The sequence below is a fragment of the Callospermophilus lateralis genome, chromosome 9 (genome assembly GCF_048772815.1).
Source record: "Callospermophilus lateralis isolate mCalLat2 chromosome 9, mCalLat2.hap1, whole genome shotgun sequence".
Taxonomy (NCBI): domain Eukaryota; kingdom Metazoa; phylum Chordata; class Mammalia; order Rodentia; family Sciuridae; genus Callospermophilus; species Callospermophilus lateralis.
Window position 1 is genome coordinate 38,351,572 of NC_135313.1, and position 23,782 is coordinate 38,375,353.

Consider the following 23,782-nt stretch of genomic DNA (forward strand, 5'->3'; position numbering starts at 1 on the left):
ATCCATGGTGGTCCTAAAATGCATTCTAGAAGCTTAGAGTTAAACATTTTCCAAAGACATGTGTAATCCAAATATGTCTAAATTACTAGCAGCATTTGTGGTGGTTTTAATTTTCAGGAAGAATCATCTCCACATTTTTTGGCCTACTCTATTTCAATGGGCCCTGTTTGATCTTGAGATTGGGATGTACTGCCTGATATCAGTGGAAGTAGCTGTAACTAATTCCACATGATAGAAGAGCAGGACTTGCTAGCCTCGTTTCCTTTGTGGAGGAATCTTCTGTTTCTTTAAGTCAAATATCTTCTTCTACCAGTATTCCTGAAGGTTTTGTAAAATTAATATTTTAAAGTGGCCTGATCCTTTTTATCATAAGTGGAATTTTACCCCTTTAAGTGGTGTGAGAATAACATTGTGAAAATTACGACAACAATAAATTTTAATGAGCTTCATTCAGAATGCCCAGGAACCTGGTAGTATTTCCACATTTTTCCTCATTCCAAGCACATTTATGGGTCTTTTCACATACAAAAGAGAGAGGGGCTTTGGAAACTTTGACTCACTGCTTTCTGCAGCTGTTAGAGTGCTCACCTAAAATTTGTCAAAATTTTGGAATGTGAAGGTTCATTTTTCTAGGACCTTTATAATGCCAATCCCAACCTCTGCTCTGCCTGAAGGAAAAGATCTTTGCAAATACCATATGGTTTATTATGCCAAATAGGGGACCCAGAAGTTTATTTAAGTGAACATTTCTAGGAATTTAAATGCAGTAACACCTAATTTATCTAATATTGTTGGAGATGTGCTCCCTTATGTGAATTTTCCAGGTAATCAAAGCTATGACTTTACACGAGAATTTGTTTAACCCACTATTTGCTGAAACTCTTCATAAGTACATTATATTTTCTCCTTGCTTTCATATACACAGCTCATTGAGGAGATTTCATGGTTTGGGAGATCATTGTGCCTATTATGGTGCAGAGCTGTGGTCACTTGACTAGGACTCAACGGGAAGCTAGGACCTGCAGAAGGTCACACTAAGAGGAAGTAAACAGACTCAGAGAGCCCTGGAGAGCAACTTGAGGGTCTTTACTGAAGGTTGTCTTGAGGGAATGGGCTGTAAAAGCTATTATTTCATCCAACACATGGTGGGACTCTCATAAAATCTTCTTTTCCTCTTTCTCTCCCTGCAGAGTCTTAGCATCTTACCAACTGCTTGTTCTATACCCTTCCCCCTTGCTCCCCCAGATCTCTCTCCTCTCAGATATTGTCTTTAGCAATAGAGAGCTTTTGCTTTTCGGTAGTCCTCCATGTTCTCACCCCTATTAGGATGCCCGTCATTGTCATGCCTGTCAGCATTCCCTTTATAAGTTGCTTCTTTGCCAAAGTCTGAGAAATCAGAGCATCAAATTGTTTTCAATGCATGGTATGTACATGCGCATCCACAAACTCAAAAAAATGACCCAAGGGCCTTTTACTACTCTTAGAGAATAAAGCAAAAATGTGAGAGATTCAGCACTTGTTTTGTGCCAGCTAGTTTTGAGGTTTTGATTTTTATTTATTTATCTTATTATTTCCGTCAGTTTCAGTGTTGAACTATGGTTCAGAAGGTGGAGGCTTCCCGAAATTATTGTAATGCTCAATAGTTTGTTTATACACAAAGGGAGTTGTTGTTGTTGTTGTTGTTTAAATCATATGAAGAGCTTCTTTCTTTCTTTTTTTTTTTTTTTTTTGGTGGAAAATAAACCAAGAAAGAAGGGGATTTCCAAGTCATCCCAAAACAGAGGCCTAGAGCTGTTGTGGATTAGGCCAAGCTCCAAACCCTATCCAGTGCAGGGCAAGTGCTAGTCATCAAAGTCATCTGAGTTCCAAGTTGCACACCAGAATCAAAAAAAGACTGAGATTTCTTGGGAGTTGAACGCCAACATTTTTCTAGTGTCGTTTAAAATGTTTTGTCAGGTAGAATTCTTTAATTTGCAATTTTCTAATAATAGTAATAATTTCTATAATAGTATAGAAATTTTCTAATAGTAATAGAAATGCTGTACCATTCTATGAAAGTTCTTTAGGTGTGCCTAGCAATGACAAAGAAGAAAAAAAAAAAACCACTAATATCTATTACTGAAATATTTTCCTCCAAATGATTAGTATAATGCTGACCATACATGAAGTCAGTTCCTCATTTGATCACTTACTAGATGCAACATTGACCTTTGGTATCTGATTTCCTTTTGTAAGACTGTGAAGACCATACAGGCACCTCTCTGTGAGAACATCCTATCCTAGAACTTTACCGGAAGTTATGGTTCCCATACAATACTGTTAGCAGAAGCTTCCAGGAACATTTTTGGTTTTCAAAACAGAAGTAGCATTATTCCTCCCCTGGAATCTCTTGGCAGTTGCACCTGACTTGTAATTAAGAATTTGACAAAGACCAGAAGCATAGTTTACTGTAATTTTTAAATGCTGAAGCATATATAAGTGATTTTTCATAATAGACGTATTAGGAAAAGAATTTTTGTGTTGAATAATTTGTCTCCAGAGCCTCCATAATGAAATCGCTTTACCTAGCGTGTGAATGAAGTCAGAGCTAATTTTTATTATGTCTGTGCTGATAGTGCTGGAATGCATTGTGGTATTTCCCACATCCTTTTAAGCATCTCAAATTATACAGCCCTAGTGTATGTGCTGTTTCTTAAAGTAATCAACTCTTAAAGAATCATGTTTCTTTTGAGTCTTGAAAGATTTTCATTCAGTCCTTTGTTCTTCATTTTCCTCTTCTCTATTAATGATTGTACTCTTAAAAGCTGATTCATTGTGGCTGTCTTCTGAGCTGTCTGGGTTGCTCGTCTGCAGTTTCTTAGACTGGAGCATCAAGGATTTGTGCTTCATTGCCCTCTTCCCCCATCCACCCAGGAGGGCAGCAGCATGCTCAAGGAGTTCATGTTCCTTTGTGGAGCAAATGGTGTCTTTCACGCATGCAGCAAGCATTCCCCCTGGGTTAACCCCTGGATGCTGCCCACATGTTTTGCTGGTTACATTTGATCTTCCTGTAAAGAGAATCTTAGTTCTCTACCATGGTTGCACAGAGAAACCATCTGGAGAGCTGTGTACAACACTTATGCCTGGGTCCTACCCTCACAGATTCTGATGTAATGCACTTTGGGTGTGGCTTGAACTTCGGAATTTTTAAAAGCTTCCTAAGTGCTTCTAATATGCAGTCAAGACTGAGATCTTGCTAGGAGTCTCTTCTGCTTCTTAGATCTTTTAAGGTCAAGTTTACTTTTTTTTTCTTTTTGACATAACTCTTAGCTTTTGGAGTAAAAGATTCCTAATTGTACAAACAGATCTCCAGACAGATCACTGATCAGTCGTCAATTTTTTCAAGATCCATTCCTAAAACCCCAACACATTTCCCCATGTGTTTACTGTTTACCTCTATGCAGATAACAATGATAGCTTCTTATGCAGCAGACACTGCACAAAGTGTCACCTATACACTAACTCATGCAGTCCACTGGTGTAGCCCTGGTCTCTCACTCACACTCCAGTACTATATTGTCAAGTACCTGTAGAGCACATCCACCTGACCAGCTGTCATCTCCAGCTCAGTATGTATAAGGCTTCACATGCTTCTCTCCACCAGCATCATTTCCCAAAGTGCTTTTAGCATCAAGCTGACCTGGCTCCAGTCCCAAACCTACTACTATCAGTGGCATATGACCTGGACAAGAAACTGTATCTTTGTTTTCCTTAGTTGCCAAGTGATAATGATGATAGTAATAATAATAACAGCCACTTCATAGACTTGGGAGGATTTCTCAAGATCCCTATGTAAAGTGCATCATCCCTAATATAGCAGGCACTTAACAAATGATAGCTATTGTTATTGTTGAAAAGCAATGTTATTGGGGGTTTCCCATTCCTCTTCCTTACTTTTCTACTGTTACCAATTCATATTTCACATTGTAAATGTTCCTCTGAGTCACCACCCTCCTGACTAGTCCTTATCCCCTCAGGCCTTGGTTGCTGCAACAATTTCTAACTGGGTATCCACCCTCTAGTTTCCTTTCCTCTTTCCCACCCTTAATCGGTCCAACACACTCTGAAAATAATTTTGTTAATGAAACACCATTTGTATGTTATTCCCTTGCCGAAGAACCTATAAAGGCTCTCCAGTGTTCACTGCACCATGCCAAACTCCTCTGCTAGGTTTTTAAAATTCCTCTCCTAATTTGACTCCAGCACTTCTGACTGATTTAATTTCCCATTTACTCCCCAGCACGCCCCCTCCACTCCAGGCTAGTGGGTCTCTTCAGCATCTTCTGAATATGAAGCAATCATTTTTCCAGCTCTTCCTGACCTGTCCCAGTATAGAATAGAGATTCTCCTCCATTTTCAAGGTTTGGTTTCAATTAAGCCTCCCTCCTTAGGTCTTTTTCATTTTAATCTCCACCTGTGCTCATTACTTTTCTGTGACATCACTGTAACTTTTCTATACCACTAATATCAAAAACAAATACTAGGAGGTCAGGCAGCCAGTGTCATTGAGTAGCTGTGGCAGAGGGAAGAACACAGGCCTGGTTTAATAGAACAGCTGCTCCTGTCTCCCCGGGGAAATGCGAGCCGGTTGTTGTAATACTTCCCAAATAATTTTCAAGAGAAAAACATAGTTTTTTTAAAAAAAAACTTGAAATCTCCTAAATTTTTAAATGTCGTTAATCAATTTTAAATCTTAAAAAAGAAAAACAAGTGGGGCAAACAAAATAGATTTATAGGACTGGGGATAGTCCAAGGGCTATAGGTTTGTCACCTCTGCTTTATAATCTGTGTACCACCTAGCTTAGGATTTATGCTCTAATTATTTTCTATGTTTTAATTCTGTCTCCCCAACCAAGATAGTCATGCCAGAACCCTACCTTATTCATTTTTAGCATCCATGATTGAATCTAACACAGTATTAGCAATAAATAATAAACTAATAATAAATAACAGCTGATTCATTTGTTAAGGAAATTTTTCATGAACTTACATGGTGTGTGATGAACAAGACTTCACAATTTGTGTTTTCTGGTTTCTTTTATTGAGTTGGAAGTATTTGGTGGAAATATCCAGTGTTGTTTTCATGTCTCTGTGTCTGACTCCCCTGTTCATCATCAGTTTAATATCCCAAGTTGTTGCTCAGTCACCTTGTGACACAAAGCCAGATTTTTCTGTGGAAAGAGGAAGAAACTGTGATGCTCTTATACTGAGCTACTGAATGATATCAGTATCTTTAAATATTCTGTAGCTATTCACTGCACTCGGCGCATTCGGAATGCAATAAATATCACTATTATTTACTCTTTGTGCAGCCAGAAGACAAGTACCTTCTGCAATTAGGTTTGAATGGTTTTTATACCAAGACTACCTTACCCTGCAATAACAAATATACATAATTATATATCTGAAATCTTTCTTATTTTTATAGTGCATATGTGAATAAACCTTTTGTGGATTTGGGGGGTGAGGAATGTCCAATGAATGATAAAAACTGACGATTCTTGCCTTAAATGCCACATACTTTCACACAGTAGCTTCCTGTTGAATTGCCATGATATCATTTCAGCAGCAAGAAAAGATACTTCATCCTGAACAGTTAACCACTGGACATGAGTAACTCCGTTTGACTCATATTAGTTTGGAGTAAAAAGGGGAACATATTTGAGAAAAACATGGGCATCCTGTAACTATTCAAAGAGGATCTTCATTCTTAACCAAAAAGCCACAAAGATGTCACTTAAGACCCTGGTTAAGCTTTGCTATATCCTTCAACTTGGAGAGGAGGGGAAGCAGAAGCTGAAAGTATTACTGGTTTTATTTGTTAATGGGGGTGGTTTCTTCATGGCAATGTGATGAAGGTAAGGACAGTGCTCAACCCCAGCTTGTCCTCCTCTATGGTATCCTCTAGGTACTCAACGTGCCAATGCCCGCGCTCCAGCCCCTTACAAGAGAGATTTTGAAGCCAAACTAAGGAACTTTTACAGGAAGTTAGAGACTAAAGGATATGGACAAGGCCCAGGGAAATTAAAGTAAGTCAAAGTAATACAAACCACATGATTTATAGATGGTTTAAGGATGGGATATAGTTGGGAATTTAGGAAATTGTGATTCGAGACAATGAGCCTATGTTTTAGTGGGCATGATTATTTTGGCATCTGTAAATTACAGTATCATGTAAGATGTAGTTGTAGAGTTAACATACGATTAAGCTTAAGGTTTGAAATCCAGCAGTGAATGCACTACTGCTTTCCTTGTAAAAATAGAGACAAAATAAAAAGCTGATTAATTTTTTTTTTCTCCCAAAGAGTACCTCTCTGTTGGCTTCCTGGATAGTCATTAGATATTAAATTATTGCAGTGTCTTTCACAGCATGTTACTTTTTCCTGAGCTGACTTGAATGTATGGTTAGCTCTATTTCATTCTCTGTGACAACTTTCATCTACAAGAGAATGGGTCATGGATGTTGTTTCTGCCTTTCTCACCCTCCTTTCAGTGGGACACTGAAACATCCTCATCATGTGGTCTGGCCTAGATTTGCTTTCACTCCTTACTTACCACTCTTCCCCTCCTCCCCATGTCCCCACTGCAGCTCACTATGCCACCTAGAGAGGGCAGGGGAGGGGGTTCTCCCTTGAAGCATCACTATGACCTGGGTGCCTGACCCCTCTGCATAGGAGGGCTCATTGTCAATTTCACCTTCATCTCCCCATCCCCAACACCATCATTCTCTGAGCTGTAATGGTGTCGTACTTGACTTACAAAATCTGGACCATCCGGTTTCATGCACCCAGCCTCCCTGTCCTCTCTTGGTCCATTATCATTTACATGAAGGGCAAATGGATATCTGTGGCAGGATCACTTTAATGTCATCATCACAAGTAAATTAATTGGCCATGAGCATCATCTGCTTTTATCTACCCCTTAGGGAATCTCAAGGTTGGCTTAATTTAAAAATTAAATTAAGCACAATTGTAAACTCCTCCGCTTTGGAGGACACAGACTTTTTTCCCTTCTCCTGGTTCTCCAGAGAGAGTCTTCTCTCGGAGCATTTGGTAACTGAATTCCTTGTCTAGGGGCATTCAGGCTTAAAGCATTACCTCATAGGGTTGTTCTTCATTTAGTCAACAAAAGTTTGTGTGTGTTTGTGTAGTGTGTGGGTGCACACGTGTGTGCATGTGTATTGTTGTATGATCATTTTTCTTCTGGATAAGTGATTGGCCACTCAGAAAAGACTCTCAGGATGTTTTTCAGACCAAAGGTGGGGCACTTTATTTACCCTCAAGTCTCTTATGTAATGTTTGTTAATGCTGCTAAGAAATAAGAACAAGTATGTACTTTTAATGCAGACAGTGATGGTATTAAGTAACTTTACCTCTAGCCTAGTTAATTGTGGTAAATAGAAATTAAATAGCAGGTGCCAGGCTCTAGAAAGATAAGGAAGAGGAAATAATCTGTGTTTTCCCAATTGTCTCTTTGCGGACAGGTTAATTATCCGAAGAGATCACTTGCTAGAAGATGCTTTTAATCAGATTATGGGCTACTCCAGAAAAGATCTACAGAGGAATAAGCTGTATGTCACCTTCGTCGGGGAGGAAGGGTGAGAGAACAGAGAAGTGGCTGGGGAACACAGGCTGTGGGTGCAGGGCGGATGTTTCTCCATGTCGCTGTGGTTGCCTGAAACAGGAAATCCTTCTGGCAGGAAGTGCTGTTCTCATACACTTAAACAGTTCAGCTTTTTTTTTTTTTTTAAGGCTTCCTCTGGTTTTTAAATCATTTGACATAGAAATTTTTGGTTAAAGTCTTGCAGCTATGATCATTTTTGAGAGCAGGAGACTAGTTTGGTTTCTTCTCTCTTTCTCTCCATCTCTCTTTCTCTCAAAGGGAAGAAAGTGAGACTTTGAGGGGAAAAACAACAGTGAATTGCATTTTAACATCTAAGATCTTGTGTTCTGCCCTCGAGTGCTGGGTTCAATTTGCTTCACCTGTTAAATAAGCTCAGTTTCAGCATCACAAGTTAGAATTCTGCTTTTCTACCAGGTGGCTTCCACCGCAATCACTCTGGGGCCTTGGCTCTTCTTTCTCCACCCCCAGGTTTTCTCTTCCCTTGGGAGGGCAGCACACCTACCATAGACCAAGGTGTCCAGCTTCATGACTCTTCTATGAGTGTGCTCACCTGGATGAGAGTTAGGAAACTAAAGGGTGATGACTCCCACAGTGTCTGTTGCACCCAAATAGACACAACAGTTGTTCAGTTGTTGCAAGTCACCTTGGATTGACAGCACTCATCCCTCTTTTCGCCCTTCTCCCCCACTCAGGGGGCCCCTCTGTCTTTCCTCACTTGAGGTCTCAGCACCATCTTTAGTTCCCTGTAGACACTAGAGGGAATTTTAAAAATTCCACATAGTTGTCTGAACTCTGATGTTGTTCTCTTTGTTTCTGTTTGATTTGGATCATTTTAAGGCTATCACTCTCAGTCATGTCTGGGAATAAAGAAGATTTCCAAAAAAACTTAACCTTGCAGTATGTGGTTATAAAATGGAGACTTCAAAGTACAAAATAACTTGCCTGTGCTCATAGAATAGAGGGAAGAGCAAAATCATGACTCAAACCCAGGCCTTTTGTCTTTTATCCAATATTCTTGGAATTGCACTGGAATGTTAACAAAACCCCTGAACTCAGACCTGATTTTTTTTCCTACTGCTGAAACTTTAACCATTCCAACTCGTGACTGATAACTGTCTCCCAGCTTTGACTAGAAGAAAGTAAAATGTGACAAAAGTTTCGGTAGAAGCTTGCCTGACAGTTGACTGAGTCTTTCAATGCTGACCTGCATAAATGACTTCAGGCTTGTGTTGGCTTAAAGATGCAGGTGCACCATTGAAAAGGAAGGCAAACGTTAGCCTCATCACAGGTATGCATGGGATTTCAAGTATTTCCTTACAGGACCAGTCTGGTTTGGATGAGAATATTTTCCTCCCCCAGAACTCCAACTGCCTTCTTTCATTGTGGGACCACATTTTTGTTTTGTTTTTGTTTGTTTATTGATTGATTGATTGATTTATTGAGATGCCCAGGCTGCCCTTGAACTCCCAGACTCAAGCTATCCTTCTACCTCAGCCTCTCAAGGAGCTGGGCCTACCAGCATGCACCACTGTGCCTGGCTTGGACCACAGTTTGTTGAGATCTCAGAGGTACAGGGAAGAGTCTTTGGAAGCACTGATATTTAAATTTAAATAGAATAGATGCTGATCTTGCTTGGTCATCCTCCAGCAGTCTCTCATGATCTAGACTGATGACGTTGGTTCCTAGGAGGAGGCCCAGGCTGAGTGGAGCTGGATTCCTCTGTGCTTGATTACCCTTGGTGTCCACATGTTTCCTGCCTCCATCACCTGTCTCCTTCCTATGACTCCAGAGGGAAAACAAGGGAGAGGATGTTTTGAGGTGTGACCTCAGTTATCAGGAATGATCTCTAAATCTGCTTCCTATGCTAGTAGGGCCGATTGAACCTGGATTTCTGGACTCCTGTCTTTATCATGCCAATGTCACATATTTAGAATATTAGACATAAAACTTTATTTGCTATTGAAGCACAGAGACTTCTGTTTTGAAAGACTAAAACAGTACTCTTGCTTAAAAAATAGAGATCTCAAAAACTACATAAAATTGAATTATTTGAACCTTTGCCACCTTTCAAACACATTGATCCTATCACATTGAGGTATTATAACTTTTGGGGGATTATACTTCATACCCAGATTGAAAAGCTACCCAAATCTTTCCATTGAACGATAAAAATAGAAGTTTCCTATTATTTCCCCCTCATCAATTTCAGTGCCCTTAACACATATCATTTTGTAAATTCTTCATGTCTAGGTCTAGAAACGAGTATTTTAAAATATACACATCTGGTGCCTAGATCTTTGTTTCTGATATCATTCTTCAATATAAAGACTAGGGTTCCTTAGAGAAATGGTTAATTCTAGGACTGAGGCAGGAAGTATACAAGATGGACCCTGAAGATTCCTGTAGAGACTGCCCGAAAGTAGAGGGGTTTTCAAAAAGATGATGGGGATATGCCAAAGGGACACAAGAGCCCACTGACATAGATCCCAAAGGCCAAACCTGGAATAATATAAGCAACAAAATAAATAAAGCCTAAGGTATAAAATAAATATTCATACTGATTAAATATGTGATGAAATGTTTAAATAAATGGAGGAGAATAGAAAAATCTGTGTGAAATATTTCTTCAGAATTCAGCATAACTCCCTACCCCTTAAATATGAGTTGTACACAGAATTTTCTTCCAAATAGTACAGTTGTGGAAAATGTGGGAAAGAAGTAAGTTTAAAGTAGAGAAACCTGGCAGACACTCTTTCAAGTGAGGTAATCAAGGTTAACATCAACAGTTCCAAGTCATGTTGATGGGTGACACCCTTCATGTGATGTGATAAGAGGGGCAGTTCTGTGATCTCTCTCCTCCAAACCCATAATCTCACACAAATCTTGGAAAAACTCAGACAAAACCCATTGGAGGAACACTGTGGGAGATACCTCACCAGGAATCTTGAAAATTGTCAACATTATCGATAATCAAAGGAATCTAAGAAAATGCTACAGTCAAAATGATACTTAATTAATTCATGTAATGTTTTTGCTGGATGGGATCATGGAATAGAAAAGGCATATTAGCTAAAAGCTAAGGAAATCTGGATAAAGTATGGATTTTAGTTAATAATAATGTGTCGATATTGGCTCATTAACTATGGTATAATAGTTTACTTGAAGCATAAAGAAAAAGAGGTTTACTTTTTAGAATAATGTATTTACCTGACCTCCAAAATGGTTTGAATTAGCAGGTTCACAGAGAGACTTCATCTCTGCTTTAAGCGTTTTCTTTGCATAAGTCTGAAACATGATATACGGATCATTCCTAAAATAAGAGAGTCAGAGCAATGATGAAAAAATTTAGTTAAAAATTTGTAGTATGGCTACAAATTCCACATTAGGTAAAATTAACTCCAGAACATTGGAGATGTCTGTCTTCAATTACAAAAATACAAAAATAGCCTAGAGCCTATTAATACAAAGACATTGGCTTACAACTGTTATTTCTCACTAAAATAATTCTTCGTGTTATGCTTGGCTTTTTACAAACAATGTTTCTAAGCACAATCTTGTGATTAGTGATTTAATTTGGTAGAGCTACAAGTTTTGTTCTAGTCATTAAAATTTTACCCACTTCATTTGATTATCTTGCATTGCAAGGTGGGGAGTGGGGAGATCAGCAGTGGCAGAGTGGCTGGAAACTGAGTCATCTTGGTCGAATGTGGCAGGAAATAGCATGCAGTGGTTGCCTGTTTCTATTAGGCTTTGGTCTCTCCAGAAGTTTCTTGTCTAGGGAGAGGAGCAACAAAATACTATATATTCTCAAGGTTTTTTTTTATTCCTATCAATTAAAAGTCTTAGCAACTAAAGCTCTTGTGATATCCAAAGTTAGCTAGGTAGGCTATTGGGTACTGATAAGGCATCTAAGGCCACAAACTTCTGAGTACCCAAAACAGTAAAGAAATAATGGCCTGAATAAAGAGGATGTTTACACTGGGATTGTTCCACCTCTTTTTTTCTCCATGGCCAACTCTGTAAAAGGCACCTTTATTTAATAAAGAATGAGTTTCATTATGCATGAGGCACCATCTATATGAGATCCATCGTCTGTTTTGCAAAGTCACACTTAGTCTAGGGAGAGGTGTGCACATAGTTTTAGTTTAGGGGCTTGGGAACTTGTATTATCTTTCTGTTGAGCTCTTTCTGTAACCTCTCCTGAGACAGGCAAATGAAAACAACCAGGGAGGGCGAGACCTGACAGCTTTCCTCTCTCCCTGCTTATGAAATAACAAACAGTTCTCACACGTGACTGCTCAGGTCCTCTTCTAGAAGTCAATCGAGGTCCATTAATTCCTTGGGGTTCATTAATTCCCCAGAAATCTGAAGGGCTTCAAGCTAAACTTAGGATGCTGCTTATTTTCTTCTGAAAGGAGGCCTTCCCAGGATCACCTATGTAACTCAAACCTCATAAAAGAAGGCTGCTCCTGTTTCTTGGTCTTGGCTTGGCATCACCAAGTGTACCTTTATTATATCAAAATTCCCCTAGCACCAGGCCTACATAATTCGCTAAGGGTTAATGCCTTGTTGCTATAAATATCTGTGGTGAATCAGAAGGTACGTAGGCCTTGTGTGCCTGAACCAACTTGTAGGAAATGATGTTGTCATTCCTGAGGCCATCATCCTCTTCCATTTTAGTCTACTTCTACTGGAACGTAACTGAATGTTCTCAGTCATTCTTAGTTGAAAATAAAGAATGGGGGAATAAAATTCAGTATTTTAACAAACACAGAGTGCTGCTAACAACTGGGGTGGTGTGCCAGCCCAGTAACGTGACGATGTTTAAAATGCTTTATCAGCACTCGGGGCTTAAAACTACATGGCCACCCTAGAGACATCTGTGCTTATTCAGAAATGCCCTCAGATGCAGCTGTTGTGTGGCTACACACCCGCTGTGCAGTTTCTATATTTCTGTGCCAAGCCTTTAACTGTGGAACCAACCTAACTGGCAAAACAGGAATGTAACAAACGATCTCTGTGATATGAGTCATATTAACTATTTATATGGAAGAGGTTGCTAAGACATTACAGGAAGCGCATGTACTATGTACCCTGCTGTGACATGTTTTATTGGATTTTTAGACTTATGCGTAAATTGTAATCTACAACTTGCGCTCAGATATGCAGTTCTAAATTTCAGACTGGAATCAAATCAAAGTTTAAAGCCTGTCTTAGCTTTAGAATGACCCCATCCATGCTTTTGGAGATTAAAAAAACAAAAACAAAAACAAAAACAAAACACACACAACAGAAAAAATCCTGACCAGTTAAAGATACATTTCCTCCTAGATGAGCTATTAGCTTTTTTCTCTCTTGAGGGGAAAAAATACATATAGATAGATAGATAGATAGATAGACAGACAGACAGACAGTAGTTTTACTTTTCAGTTTTACTCCTCAGGATCCCAGTCATTTGTCTTCAGCCAGATTCAGCTATTGTCATAAAAAAGGAACCAATCAGCAGGGTCTTTATTGTTTTAATAAACTTACCATGTTAGAAGCTATTGCACCGAGGACTTCCTAAGCGCAATTCACTTATGTGATTTGGGGCAATGTTTTATGACTGAGTGGTCTTTAAGGGATTGGCATTACTTATGCCTGTCACAATCCATGAACCACTAAATAGCAAACTAGTGCAAATTCATTCACTCTGCTAGATGTTAAATGACAATGGAAATAACAGATTTTCTTTAGAAAATTAGAGAGTTCCACGTTTCCAGTAACAATGTGTGTCAGGCAAGGGACTTGGGATACAAATATGAGTAAGATACAGTGCCTCCTCTCAGTATGGTTAAGGTATGGTAGTGTGTATAGGGGAGGAAGACACGTAAATGGATTATTATAATGCACTCTGGTTAAGTGCAGTATTATTTAACAATCAGAGATATAGCTCAGAAACAACCTGCATTTTTAAGCTGAAAGTTACAAACGTACTTTACTGTACCACTTGTCTCTGTAAGAACACTGACCTGTTTAGAATTTGCCTTATTTTTCAGTTGTCTGTGATCCTCATGTATGGTGGGCCTTGGTAGTGTCTGAAACCCCAAGAGAGCAGTGACCAATTAGACTGATGCTCTTTAAGCATCTCCTATCTAGTAGTTGAGGCCACTCCCTGAGATTAGATATATTCCCGGGATTAGATATATTCCCGAGCCATTTTATATTTTCTTGAAAGATTATAACTCTAAAGAAGAGGATTTATAGTAAACTAGATATTTTAATAAAGTGACCTTTTCCCTCCTCCTTTCTTCTTTTTGTAACAGTGGTTGGCAACTTTCTTTTTTTTCTTTGTAAAAAGCCAGATAGGAAATACTAGGCTTTGCCCACCAAACATTTTCTGTGGCACCTACCCAACTCCACCATTGTGGCGCCGTAGACTACACATAAACTGCACAGTTGTGTTCCAATAAAACCTTATTTACAAAACCAGGGGGTGGGGCAGATTTGGCCTGCAGACCACAGTTTGCTAACCCCTGCTCTATACACAATATTGTTTTCAGTCTTGACAAACATTTAAATTTTCCAGAAGGCCAAGCTCTCAGAGTAACAGATATTAAATTTGGGGTCAGGACACCTGTTTTAAGGTCTGTGGCTTCTGTTTGATGCAAGTCCATGATTTCTTCCAGTCTCCATCCTCTCTGTGAAATGAGGGGTTTGGACAAAATAAATTCTACAGTGTCTTTAGCCATTGGCATTCTCTTTATGGAAAGATGTAGGAAACAGAGTCTCACAAAGTAAAATTTAACACTGTTCTTTACTGGTCTGTGTCTAGTGCAGATAGAACTATACACAGACAGGACGGGAAGCCCCAGATTAAAACAGCACAGACAAAAGATTTGGAGCCTTAAACTGATTGACTGGCTCATTGTGGCTCAAAAAGTAAAGTGGCTGTCCCAAAAGGCAAGCTAATTTTGATCTGCATTAGTGGAGAAAAGCATCCAAGACTTTCCAAACCCTTTTCTGAGCTCTGTGATGACAAAACCTCACCTCAAGTGTTGTGCTCAGTCTCAGATGGCCATGGCCCCTGCGTTGACAGAAGGGTGAAGGACGTGGACATGCTCAGGGGTAGGGAAGGAGCAGGAGAGAGCAGAAGTGTGAGATAGAGACATAAGTAAGAGCAGAAAGTGACTTTTTGAAAGAGTTTCTCTTTGAGATCTAGATTAGTACCTAGAATGTAATTGGAAAATGTATTTGTTGAAAGAAAGATGGAGTAATGAAGAACATTCAAATGGAAGAAGTGCTCTACTTGTTCTTGGTGGCATCAGAAGTCAGAAGTAGGACAGAGAGAGGAAGCCACAAGCAGGTTGCATAAGATTGGCTATATATCCCTGCACCCAGGGGACAGCCAGAGTGCTTCTTTGGGAGTCCCCAGGGCAACCCACATTAGTCCCCCCATCCTGGGGCCACTGTTAACAGCATTATATTCAGTTACTCCCAGGGGCAGGCCCACCGTGTCCCCATTGGCCCCGAGAGTCTACTCTATTGGCACTTTTCTGCACGCACAGGATTTTAGTCAGTGCGGTGTGGGTGTGAGCACATTGACGTCACTGGTGGTATGTGAACAGATTTTAACTGCTGCAAAGATCAACAGTTTTTATTTAATATTTCTGTATTTCTTTTAATGTATATTAGGAATAGAGCTAGCATAGTGAAACCTCATAAATCGTATGTAAGTGAAGCCTACATTGAAAATCAAAATGGAATTAAAGAAAAATGTGAAATAATATATTCAAATAAGGCAAAAATTGAGAAAGTAGTAGGCAAATAGTTGGAGTCTGTACTGTGTAAATTCTGTTAGATTCTCTACTAAGACAGGTAAGAGCCATTTTTATTCTGTTTACTAGTCTCCCAACTCCCTCTTCTGCCAAAAATATGATCCTTTTCTATATCACATAATCTCATGAGTAGATTAGACTCAGATGATTTCTTTTTTATAAAAAAAAAGGAAAGAAGAAAAAAGCAATATGTCCACAGAATAGAGAAAATCAAGTTAAGGGGAAAAAAATCACCCATAATCCTACCACCCCAACTTCTCAGTTGCTTTTACTCCCTCTCTGCCTTCCTTCCTGTCTTTGAATCTATGTGTGTGCTTTTTATCATAGGTAGATGCAGTTATATCATTCAGCTCAAATTTACCAGATCAAATTGCTTTCTTGCAAACTCCCCTCTACTGCATTTTTTGCTCTCAGCATTATTGACCACTTGTCATTCCTCAAACTCAACATAATCTTTTCTTCTACTTCACATTGACCCCAATGTCTCTGTCAGTACAGTGGAATTTACAGTGTAGTTCAGGTGCTAAAGTTAGAGCCTCTTCAAATGCCTTCTTAGGGAGGTTTATGCAGCCTCATGTTTTCTTTAATTTTCTGTGATGTTTTATAATTCAAAGTTTTCCTTTGCATCCTATTCCTTCTTTTTTTTTCTTTTGCTGTGATATCCCAAGGGAGCCTTGTATTTGTAACATTCCCTGATTCACAAAAGCCTTTTTCTTCCCTCATTCAAAAATGTTTCAGAAATTCCATGAGGACTCAGTGTCCCATGAATGGATGCCATGTCCCATAAATGGATTCCCTCTGGCTTTACCCTGTGTAAATAGTTTCCATACTGCACTCCCTTTCCCCATAGCCTTTCCTCAGACATTTTTAAATGCCTATACATATTTATTAAAATCATTATTGTACATTTTATGCATCATCTGAAAGGTTGATGCCTTCATTTTAGATATATTCCACGTAAGTGTCCATTTACTATTTTGGGTCAAGACATGGTGAGATTAGGAATTTGTTCAATTTACTTTGGACAGCCCTGGTATGTAAACAATTCATCTTATAATGAACATTCTGTAGAAAGTTGAGATCAGGAGAAGATATGCCTACTATCTAGAAAAAAATAAAAGCTGATTATTCTTTTTGTGGATTCTTTTACAGGCTGGATTACAGTGGGCCTTCCAGAGAGTTTTTCTTCCTGGTATCCAGAGAACTCTTTAACCCCTATTATGGCTTATTTGAATATTCAGCCAATGATACATACACAGTACAAATAAGTCCCATGTCTGCTTTTGTAGACAATCATCATGAATGGTAAGTAGCTGTTGTTGTTGTTTTTGTTGTTGTTGTTTTTCTGTAAGTTTTCTTCAGTTGATTTTCTGTGATGTTATTTTTAAAAATATAAGTCCACATTCTTTTAACATTTTTCCCCTTAAACAAAAATTATATCAGTCAAATACTTCATTTGACTCTTATTTTTGTTGTCAAATTTAAATATACAAGCCATCTCCAAGCTCGGAATAGATTGTGTTACGTAAGATGAATTTTAAGTGAGTTGGACAGAATTCAAAAGCTTTACCCTATCAGAAAAAAGTTACAGATGTTTTTAGGTTCCCAGAAAAAAAAAAAAAAAACCCTAGATACTTCTCTGCACCTTTGGGTGTCTTTGAACTCTGAACTGGGTCGGGGTGAAAAGGAGGTCCTGAGCAGGAAGGCAGGCTGTGTCTCTGGTAGCTCTTGGGGAAGTGGCTGACACTGGTAGGCTGGGTGCTGGGACAGCTGGAGCTCCATTCACCCTATGAACCACTTGGAGTTTATGACAGGGATTGCCACTTTCTTAATTTCTCACACAAAATCATCAAGGAAAACCGATTTAGTATTCCCATCTGGAGGCATTTATTCTGAAAATCTCTAATTGCACTTTCCAAATGTCCTTGCATCTTTTTTAAATCCCTGCATTTGTAGACTTTAAATATTTGCATAACTCCTACTAACTTGTTCCTTTTCATTTTTACTGATAGTAACAAAAAAAAATTACCAAAAAAACGAAGAACATGAGTAGGACTCATGGGGAAAACTTCTTTGAGTCATGAGATTAATATCAGTGGGTGGAGGGCTTTTTAAATAGAAGTCCTCCTAACTGGCTCTTGGAGTTGTGTTAACATAAGTGGAATACAGAGAAGCAAAGCTGCTGGGCACTCACCTCAAATGGTGGCCTGAAACTAAAATTACAAATTGATATAATTAATCCCAGTCTGGATTTATACTTTTAGAAGGCAACAGACTTTCAAGGAGCTAAAAACTTGATACTCTTGATAAACAAAACAAGTGTACATCTGGATCAGCCAACGAGTCATACCATATATATGTCATAAAGTTTCCAAGTTGATTCAGAATAGAAGTGAGCTTTGAAATTTTTGGAGAACAGAATGTCCCAAGAGGAAACTCCCCCAAATGTCCATATGCATAATTCTTGAAGAGTGGTCGTTATCTTTGGGAATAGGGTTTGAGAAAAAAACAGTGATGGGAACTTTCTCAGTCTGAAATTGGGCTTTTCCTCAAAGGAGAATTGCAACTGACTTTGTATTAGACAATCCGACTAATAGTCACACGTGTGAACTAGAAGGGGACATTTTCTCTACTTTCCCTTGTCCAATCCACATCTCTTAGAAATGGTTTGGAGAAATTTCACTAAAATGCTAATGGGGGATTCATGTTGTCAGATGTGGAATGCTACAATGTGACATTACTGACACAGGGTAAAGGTGGAGCCTCATCTCTCAATATCAGTGAGACACATTTCTTCAACACGTAGATATGAATTATTGGCTAATGGAGACAATCCAAGGTGCACACAAATTCTCATGAACTTAGTAGGCAATTAATCTTGGACAAACTTAAATGGTTGGAATGAGAACACATTCTATAAAGCAAACAGAACCATTTTAAAGCTGTTCCATGTTGTGTAAGCTATCTCATGTTTTTCCTTGGTAGGTTCCGGTTCAGCGGTAGGATCCTCGGTCTTGCACTAATACACCAGTATTTGTTGGATGCCTTCTTCACACGGCCCTTTTATAAGGCTCTTCTCAGAATGTAAGTGTATTTTTTTATTGCTTTTGTAATTAGCATGTAAAAATGCAGTGTTTATTGAAGAGTCTTCTGTCAGACTCCTTAAATATCTGTTCAGTATTGCATATCTGCTGTTATTAAATTGAACAGTGGCTTTGATTTTGGAAACTAATACAATTTCAATACAGTTACTGTGTTTTCCCTGCTTCTGACCTTTTATTCCTGTCTAGCGACCAAAGTCTTAGTTTTGTTCTACTCTTAATTTATTCTCATTTGTTGCAACCCCACATGTTTCTTCAAAATGATTGTACTTCAAACACAGCCCTGGAATTCTTGTGGTATAATGCTGATTATTAATAAAATAGTTGTGGGTTCTTCTTGGTGAGTCACAGCCCCCTGTCCTTTATGAGATGCGTTTTATGTTTTTCTTCATGCAGACTTTCAACTGCTTATTCTCAAATTTTCATTCTCCTTTGTTTTGATTTGGTTTTATTTTGGGTGTGGTTGTTAGGGGGAGACAGCGCCATGTTTTCCTTGAGGTCTCTCTATGTACAAAACAGCAATTTATGATGGCAGATGAAAATTAAGCATTCATAGAACTTTTCTTCATTGTTATCATGATGATAGATTGCAATTGTTATAAAATGTAGGGCAAACCCCATTCCTGTCTTATAGTCAGTATGTAGTCATTTCCAGGGCTGAACAGAGGGCAACTGCTTATGGGGTGGTAGCTCAGATTTGCCATGGGAAGGCACCAAATTTGGTGGTTCTATCCATCTCATTCCCTTACTGAAACTATGGACCTGATTTCTGTAAAACAGAAGCCTAAAACTCAAATGAATGCAAATAAAATGTTTCTCATGCATCCTTGGTCAGTAGGGAGGTCAGTAGGAGGGCTTTTCCTGCCTCCCAAGTCACTGCGATACCTGGCTTTCTGCCTCCCTTTCAGCATCTTCACAGCTGTTACTGAGCCAGGGGACTATTTCCTCCTCCCTAGTCCCAGCAGATGCATGTCACATCTTCCCCTTTCACTGCCTTACCTCTCCTCTTCTCATTTCAGTTTCCTGTAAAGTTATACCACTGTTCACACATGCCCCAGTTTCACACCCTCAACACACTTTAGTTTAGGTTCTTTCCCACCAGTAACATGTGGAGATTTTTAAAGAAAATCTTCAAGGACTTTTTAGCTCTACTTGATTGCACCATTCTGATGCTTCAAATGCCATTGAGCACCTGCCCCAACCACATTTATGCTTGGGTCTCTACGCCCCTGGCATCTGTGACACTGTGGTCTCCCAGTTCTTGTCCTACCTTTCTGTCTCCTTTGTCGGCCTCTCCTCTCACTTGCCCTGAGATCTCCATGTTCCTGAAGCTCTCATCCTTGGCCAGTGCTTTGTTGGCTTGAAGGCCAGCATACGGAAGTTTCAAGACTTGTCTCAGGTCCTGGGGATTCCCTCAGACTTGATCTCTCTTGAGTTGCAAGCTCACGTGGTCAACTTGTGAATGTCTCTGCTTGGATGTCTCACAAGGGACCTCACAATCAACATGGTCAGAGCCAAACTCACCATTTCCCTAATCTAAAAATATACCTTCCCCCATGTGTCCAGTTGCAGTTAATTATGTTCCTATTCTTGGCAACTAGTCAGAAATCAAGACTGATCCTTAAACAAGGATGGCAAACGCAGAGTACATGTTCTACTCTTTCCCATATCTGATCTTATTCCCAAGGAACAGTTTACAAATCATTTGTGATACTTTTCCCCACTGAGCTCATGTGGCCTCAGAAATCTTTTCAAGTTTATAGCACTCAAGACTATTTTAATTAATCAGAGTTGGCTTGTGACACAAGTTCATTTGCCACCCCATTTTAGACCTCTTCCATACAAATCCATGTATGAATTTCTGCATGTTTACTTCTTAAGTAATTCTCAAATTTATCAAATTACTCTCTGATGGCCTGCCCTAATTAGAACCTTTATCTTATTTGGGCCAGATGACTGAAGTGGTCTCCATCCCATTTTAAATAATCATCTACATTGTGGCTCCCAGAGGAGATTTATAACTCACCACTCCCACATGATCATGTCATTCCTGTCTTAAACCCTTTTGGTAGTTCTGAATGACCAGACTCCTTCAAGTGACACTCAGGACCTAATCCGAGCCACCTTTGCAGCCTCATACTCTGGATATGATGTACTGTGGTTAGTGTGCTGGTGCTGCCCATGTGCTGGGAGTGTTCTACACTTCATGCCTGTGTGTTTTGTTCATGTTTTATTCTTTTTCCTCTTTATTTCCTTTTTAGTCATTCCATTTTGTCTCTCTGGCTTTTAAACATCCCCAAAGATTGAATGTAGGCATCATCTGCTTTAAAAATATTTACCTGAGTCTTCAAGTCAAGGCAAATGCTGTGCCACTCCTGTTTGCTCTGACAGCTCCCCATACCTACCTCATCCATTTAAAAAAGTGCTTGAATCTACCCTATATTGCCAGTAATCACCTTATGTTAACTTAACTACTGTGTACCTGTCTCCCTAGTGAGGCTAATCACTCCTGAGACCAGCAACATCAAGTTCATCCAGTAGCTAGTAATTTTTTAGAATGAACCAAACAAAATGACCCTTGAACTTGATCTGAAGGAGGGAAATTTCAAAATAACTATAGTAAACTAGTTACTACCACCTTACAACAAGGTATATAATAGTAACTCCACCTCACATAGATCCTGTCCCTGCAATAGAAAAGAAAAAAAATAAAGAAAAAAGAAATATAGAAAGTCATTATAATTGTAGAGAGGTTCTTTGGCTATTTTCAGAGTCACAGAAGAAGAATCATGAAGAAAAGAGAGATGTATGTGAACATGAGTCACAGAATCTATTCTTTAAAAAAATAATGAATGAAAATGGAAAATATTATGCTAAGTGAAATTAGCTAAACTCAGAAATCAAAGGTCTCTCTTATGGAAGCTAAAGTAAATAAAGGAAAGAGGAAGTAACAGATAGGATAATATAAAAAACAGTCAAATATAAGTTAATAGATGAGCAAAAGGAAGTCTAGTAGAGGAAGGAGAATGAGAGGGGAGGGAGAAAAGGAGGAAAAAGGAGGTAGGGGGAATCGTGAACTGAAATCAATTTCCATGCTGTATGAGTGTATCAGGATGAACTCAACTACTATGTGTAACTGTAAAGCTCTAATAAAAAAAAATAATGAAAAGCAAAGATACTCTGTGTGTGTGTGTGAGTGTGTATATGTGTGTGTATAATAAGTTCAAAGTAGAAGAACAATATTTTAAGATAGTACAATACAATGAAAAGAATACTGAATCCAGCTGAACACAGTGGTACACCTCTGTAATCCCAGTCACTTGGGAGGCTGAAGCAGGAGGATAGCAAGTTGAAGATGAGCCTCAGCCTCAGCAACTTAGCAAGACCTTATCTCAAAATAAAAAGGACTTGGGGATATAGTTCAGTGGTAAAGTGCCTTTGGGTTCAATTCCCAGTACAATAACAACAAAAAGAATACTGGATCCAAGTTGTCAACCCAAGTTCCAGTTCCAGATCTGGCACTGATTTTGGATGACTGTGTAAATGATAACCACTCTTTGTACCTTCAGTTCTATATATAAAAGCAGAGACAGGCTAAGTGATTCCTATGGCCATTTATATATCCAGAATTTTTAAACTTATACCAAATTTCTGAGTTATTTCACCAATGTGGTTATTGAAATTGACTAAGAATTTGCTTATTACGTGTATCTTATTCTTATTATTAATTCTTAGTTTCTTTTCTCATGACTCGGGATTTTTGCTAATAACCATGCCTACATATTTGTTTCTGTTTGTCACCTTAGTCTGTGTGACCTGAGTGATCTAGAATATCTCGATGAAGAATTCCACCAGAGCTTACAGTGGATGAAAGACAATGATATTCACGACATCCTAGACCTCACGTTCACTGTGAATGAAGAAGTTTTTGGGCAGGTGTGTATGGGCACATCTCTGTGCGGGAACTGAAAGCTATTGGTGAAAAAATTTGATCAAACATGGCTATGATCAAATGCTTATTTATTTGTGACTTACTGGGTGATTTAAACCGAATATTATACTCAGGACCATAATCTCAATTACAAAATTATTTTAATGCCAGTTGCAGATTAAGATGTTCTCATTTATAGATTATAATAAGCCTTTATGTTATAAACCATCTTCATTTTATTTCCAACTACACTATTAGAATATGTCTTAAATGGAATATAGTTTTTAATAGTTTATGCTGTCCTAGAATTGAATATTCAATTATAGAGCTGGAATATGTATTTAGTTCTCTTTCATATTTAAGAACTAAAATTGATTGTTTTGAAGCTGAGGGAATGTAAGCAATATCTTGTAAAAGTCTTGAAAACAGAAAACACATTGGTTTTATTTCAAAGTTGGTGGAAGGATAGGTTAAAAATTTTTTCTCAAAGATTATGTATTAATTCTTATTAGACACTAATATTTGACTGTTTTTCTGAATTTCATGTGTTTTGAAAACTGAGTTCTCAACATTTACTTGAGTGCAAATCTGTTTCCCTAAATAAATCTATAGTTTAATACTGGTTCTCTAGATACAGTTGATTCTAAATCTTAGAGGAATTTGTGGAAATGGTTTCTGTCAAACATTCAAATAGCAAAGGATGAGAATCTGGAATCCATCTGGATTAAAAACTCACACTATTAGTCAGGATTTAAAACTTAACCATTCACCCTGTATTTTTTTTTTAAACCACTGAAGCTTTCAAACATCAGCTCAATGTCTAGGGGTTACTGAGTGCCTCTATATTCATGTGCTCCATTTATAGGATGCACCGAAGTGCAAGGACAGGTAGCCAGCTGTCTTTGTTAGGTGTTATAACATCAAGCATATTACTTTATGGTCAGTTCTTTTGTTTTTTAATCTCAGATTACTGAACGAGAATTAAAGCCAGGGGGTGCCAATATCCCGGTCACAGAGAAGAACAAGAAGGAGTACATCGAGAGGATGGTGAAGTGGAGGATTGAGAGGGGTGTGGTACAACAAACAGAGAGCTTAGTGCGTGGCTTCTATGAGGTAAAGACAACCAGCAGTCATGGGGTTTTCCGGTCTGAGAGTAATGATGTTCTGGTCTGTCCTACTGTGCTTTAATTGGGTGAAACATTTCTATCTTCTCTTTTGCTGTATTTGCTGTTGCTCTTTTAATTTTAAAAGTTAAATATTTTTCCTTTATA

General features: G+C 38.6%; 1 protein-coding gene across 4 annotated transcripts in view; it reads left to right on the forward strand.

Annotated features, from left to right (window-relative positions):
* Positions 1-23,782, forward strand: part of Hecw2 (HECT, C2 and WW domain containing E3 ubiquitin protein ligase 2) — a 210,027-nt gene that overhangs the window by 160,324 nt on the left and 25,921 nt on the right. For all 4 annotated transcript variants that reach the window (XM_076866774.2, XM_076866775.2, XM_076866776.2 and 1 more), the window contains 6 exons: positions 5,948-6,068; positions 7,523-7,636; positions 16,632-16,784; positions 18,465-18,563; positions 22,387-22,516; positions 23,478-23,624. In XM_076866774.2, the coding sequence (XP_076722889.2) occupies positions 5,948-6,068; positions 7,523-7,636; positions 16,632-16,784; positions 18,465-18,563; positions 22,387-22,516; positions 23,478-23,624 (764 nt within the window). The remainder of the gene's footprint in view (positions 1-5,947; positions 6,069-7,522; positions 7,637-16,631; positions 16,785-18,464; positions 18,564-22,386; positions 22,517-23,477; positions 23,625-23,782) is intronic.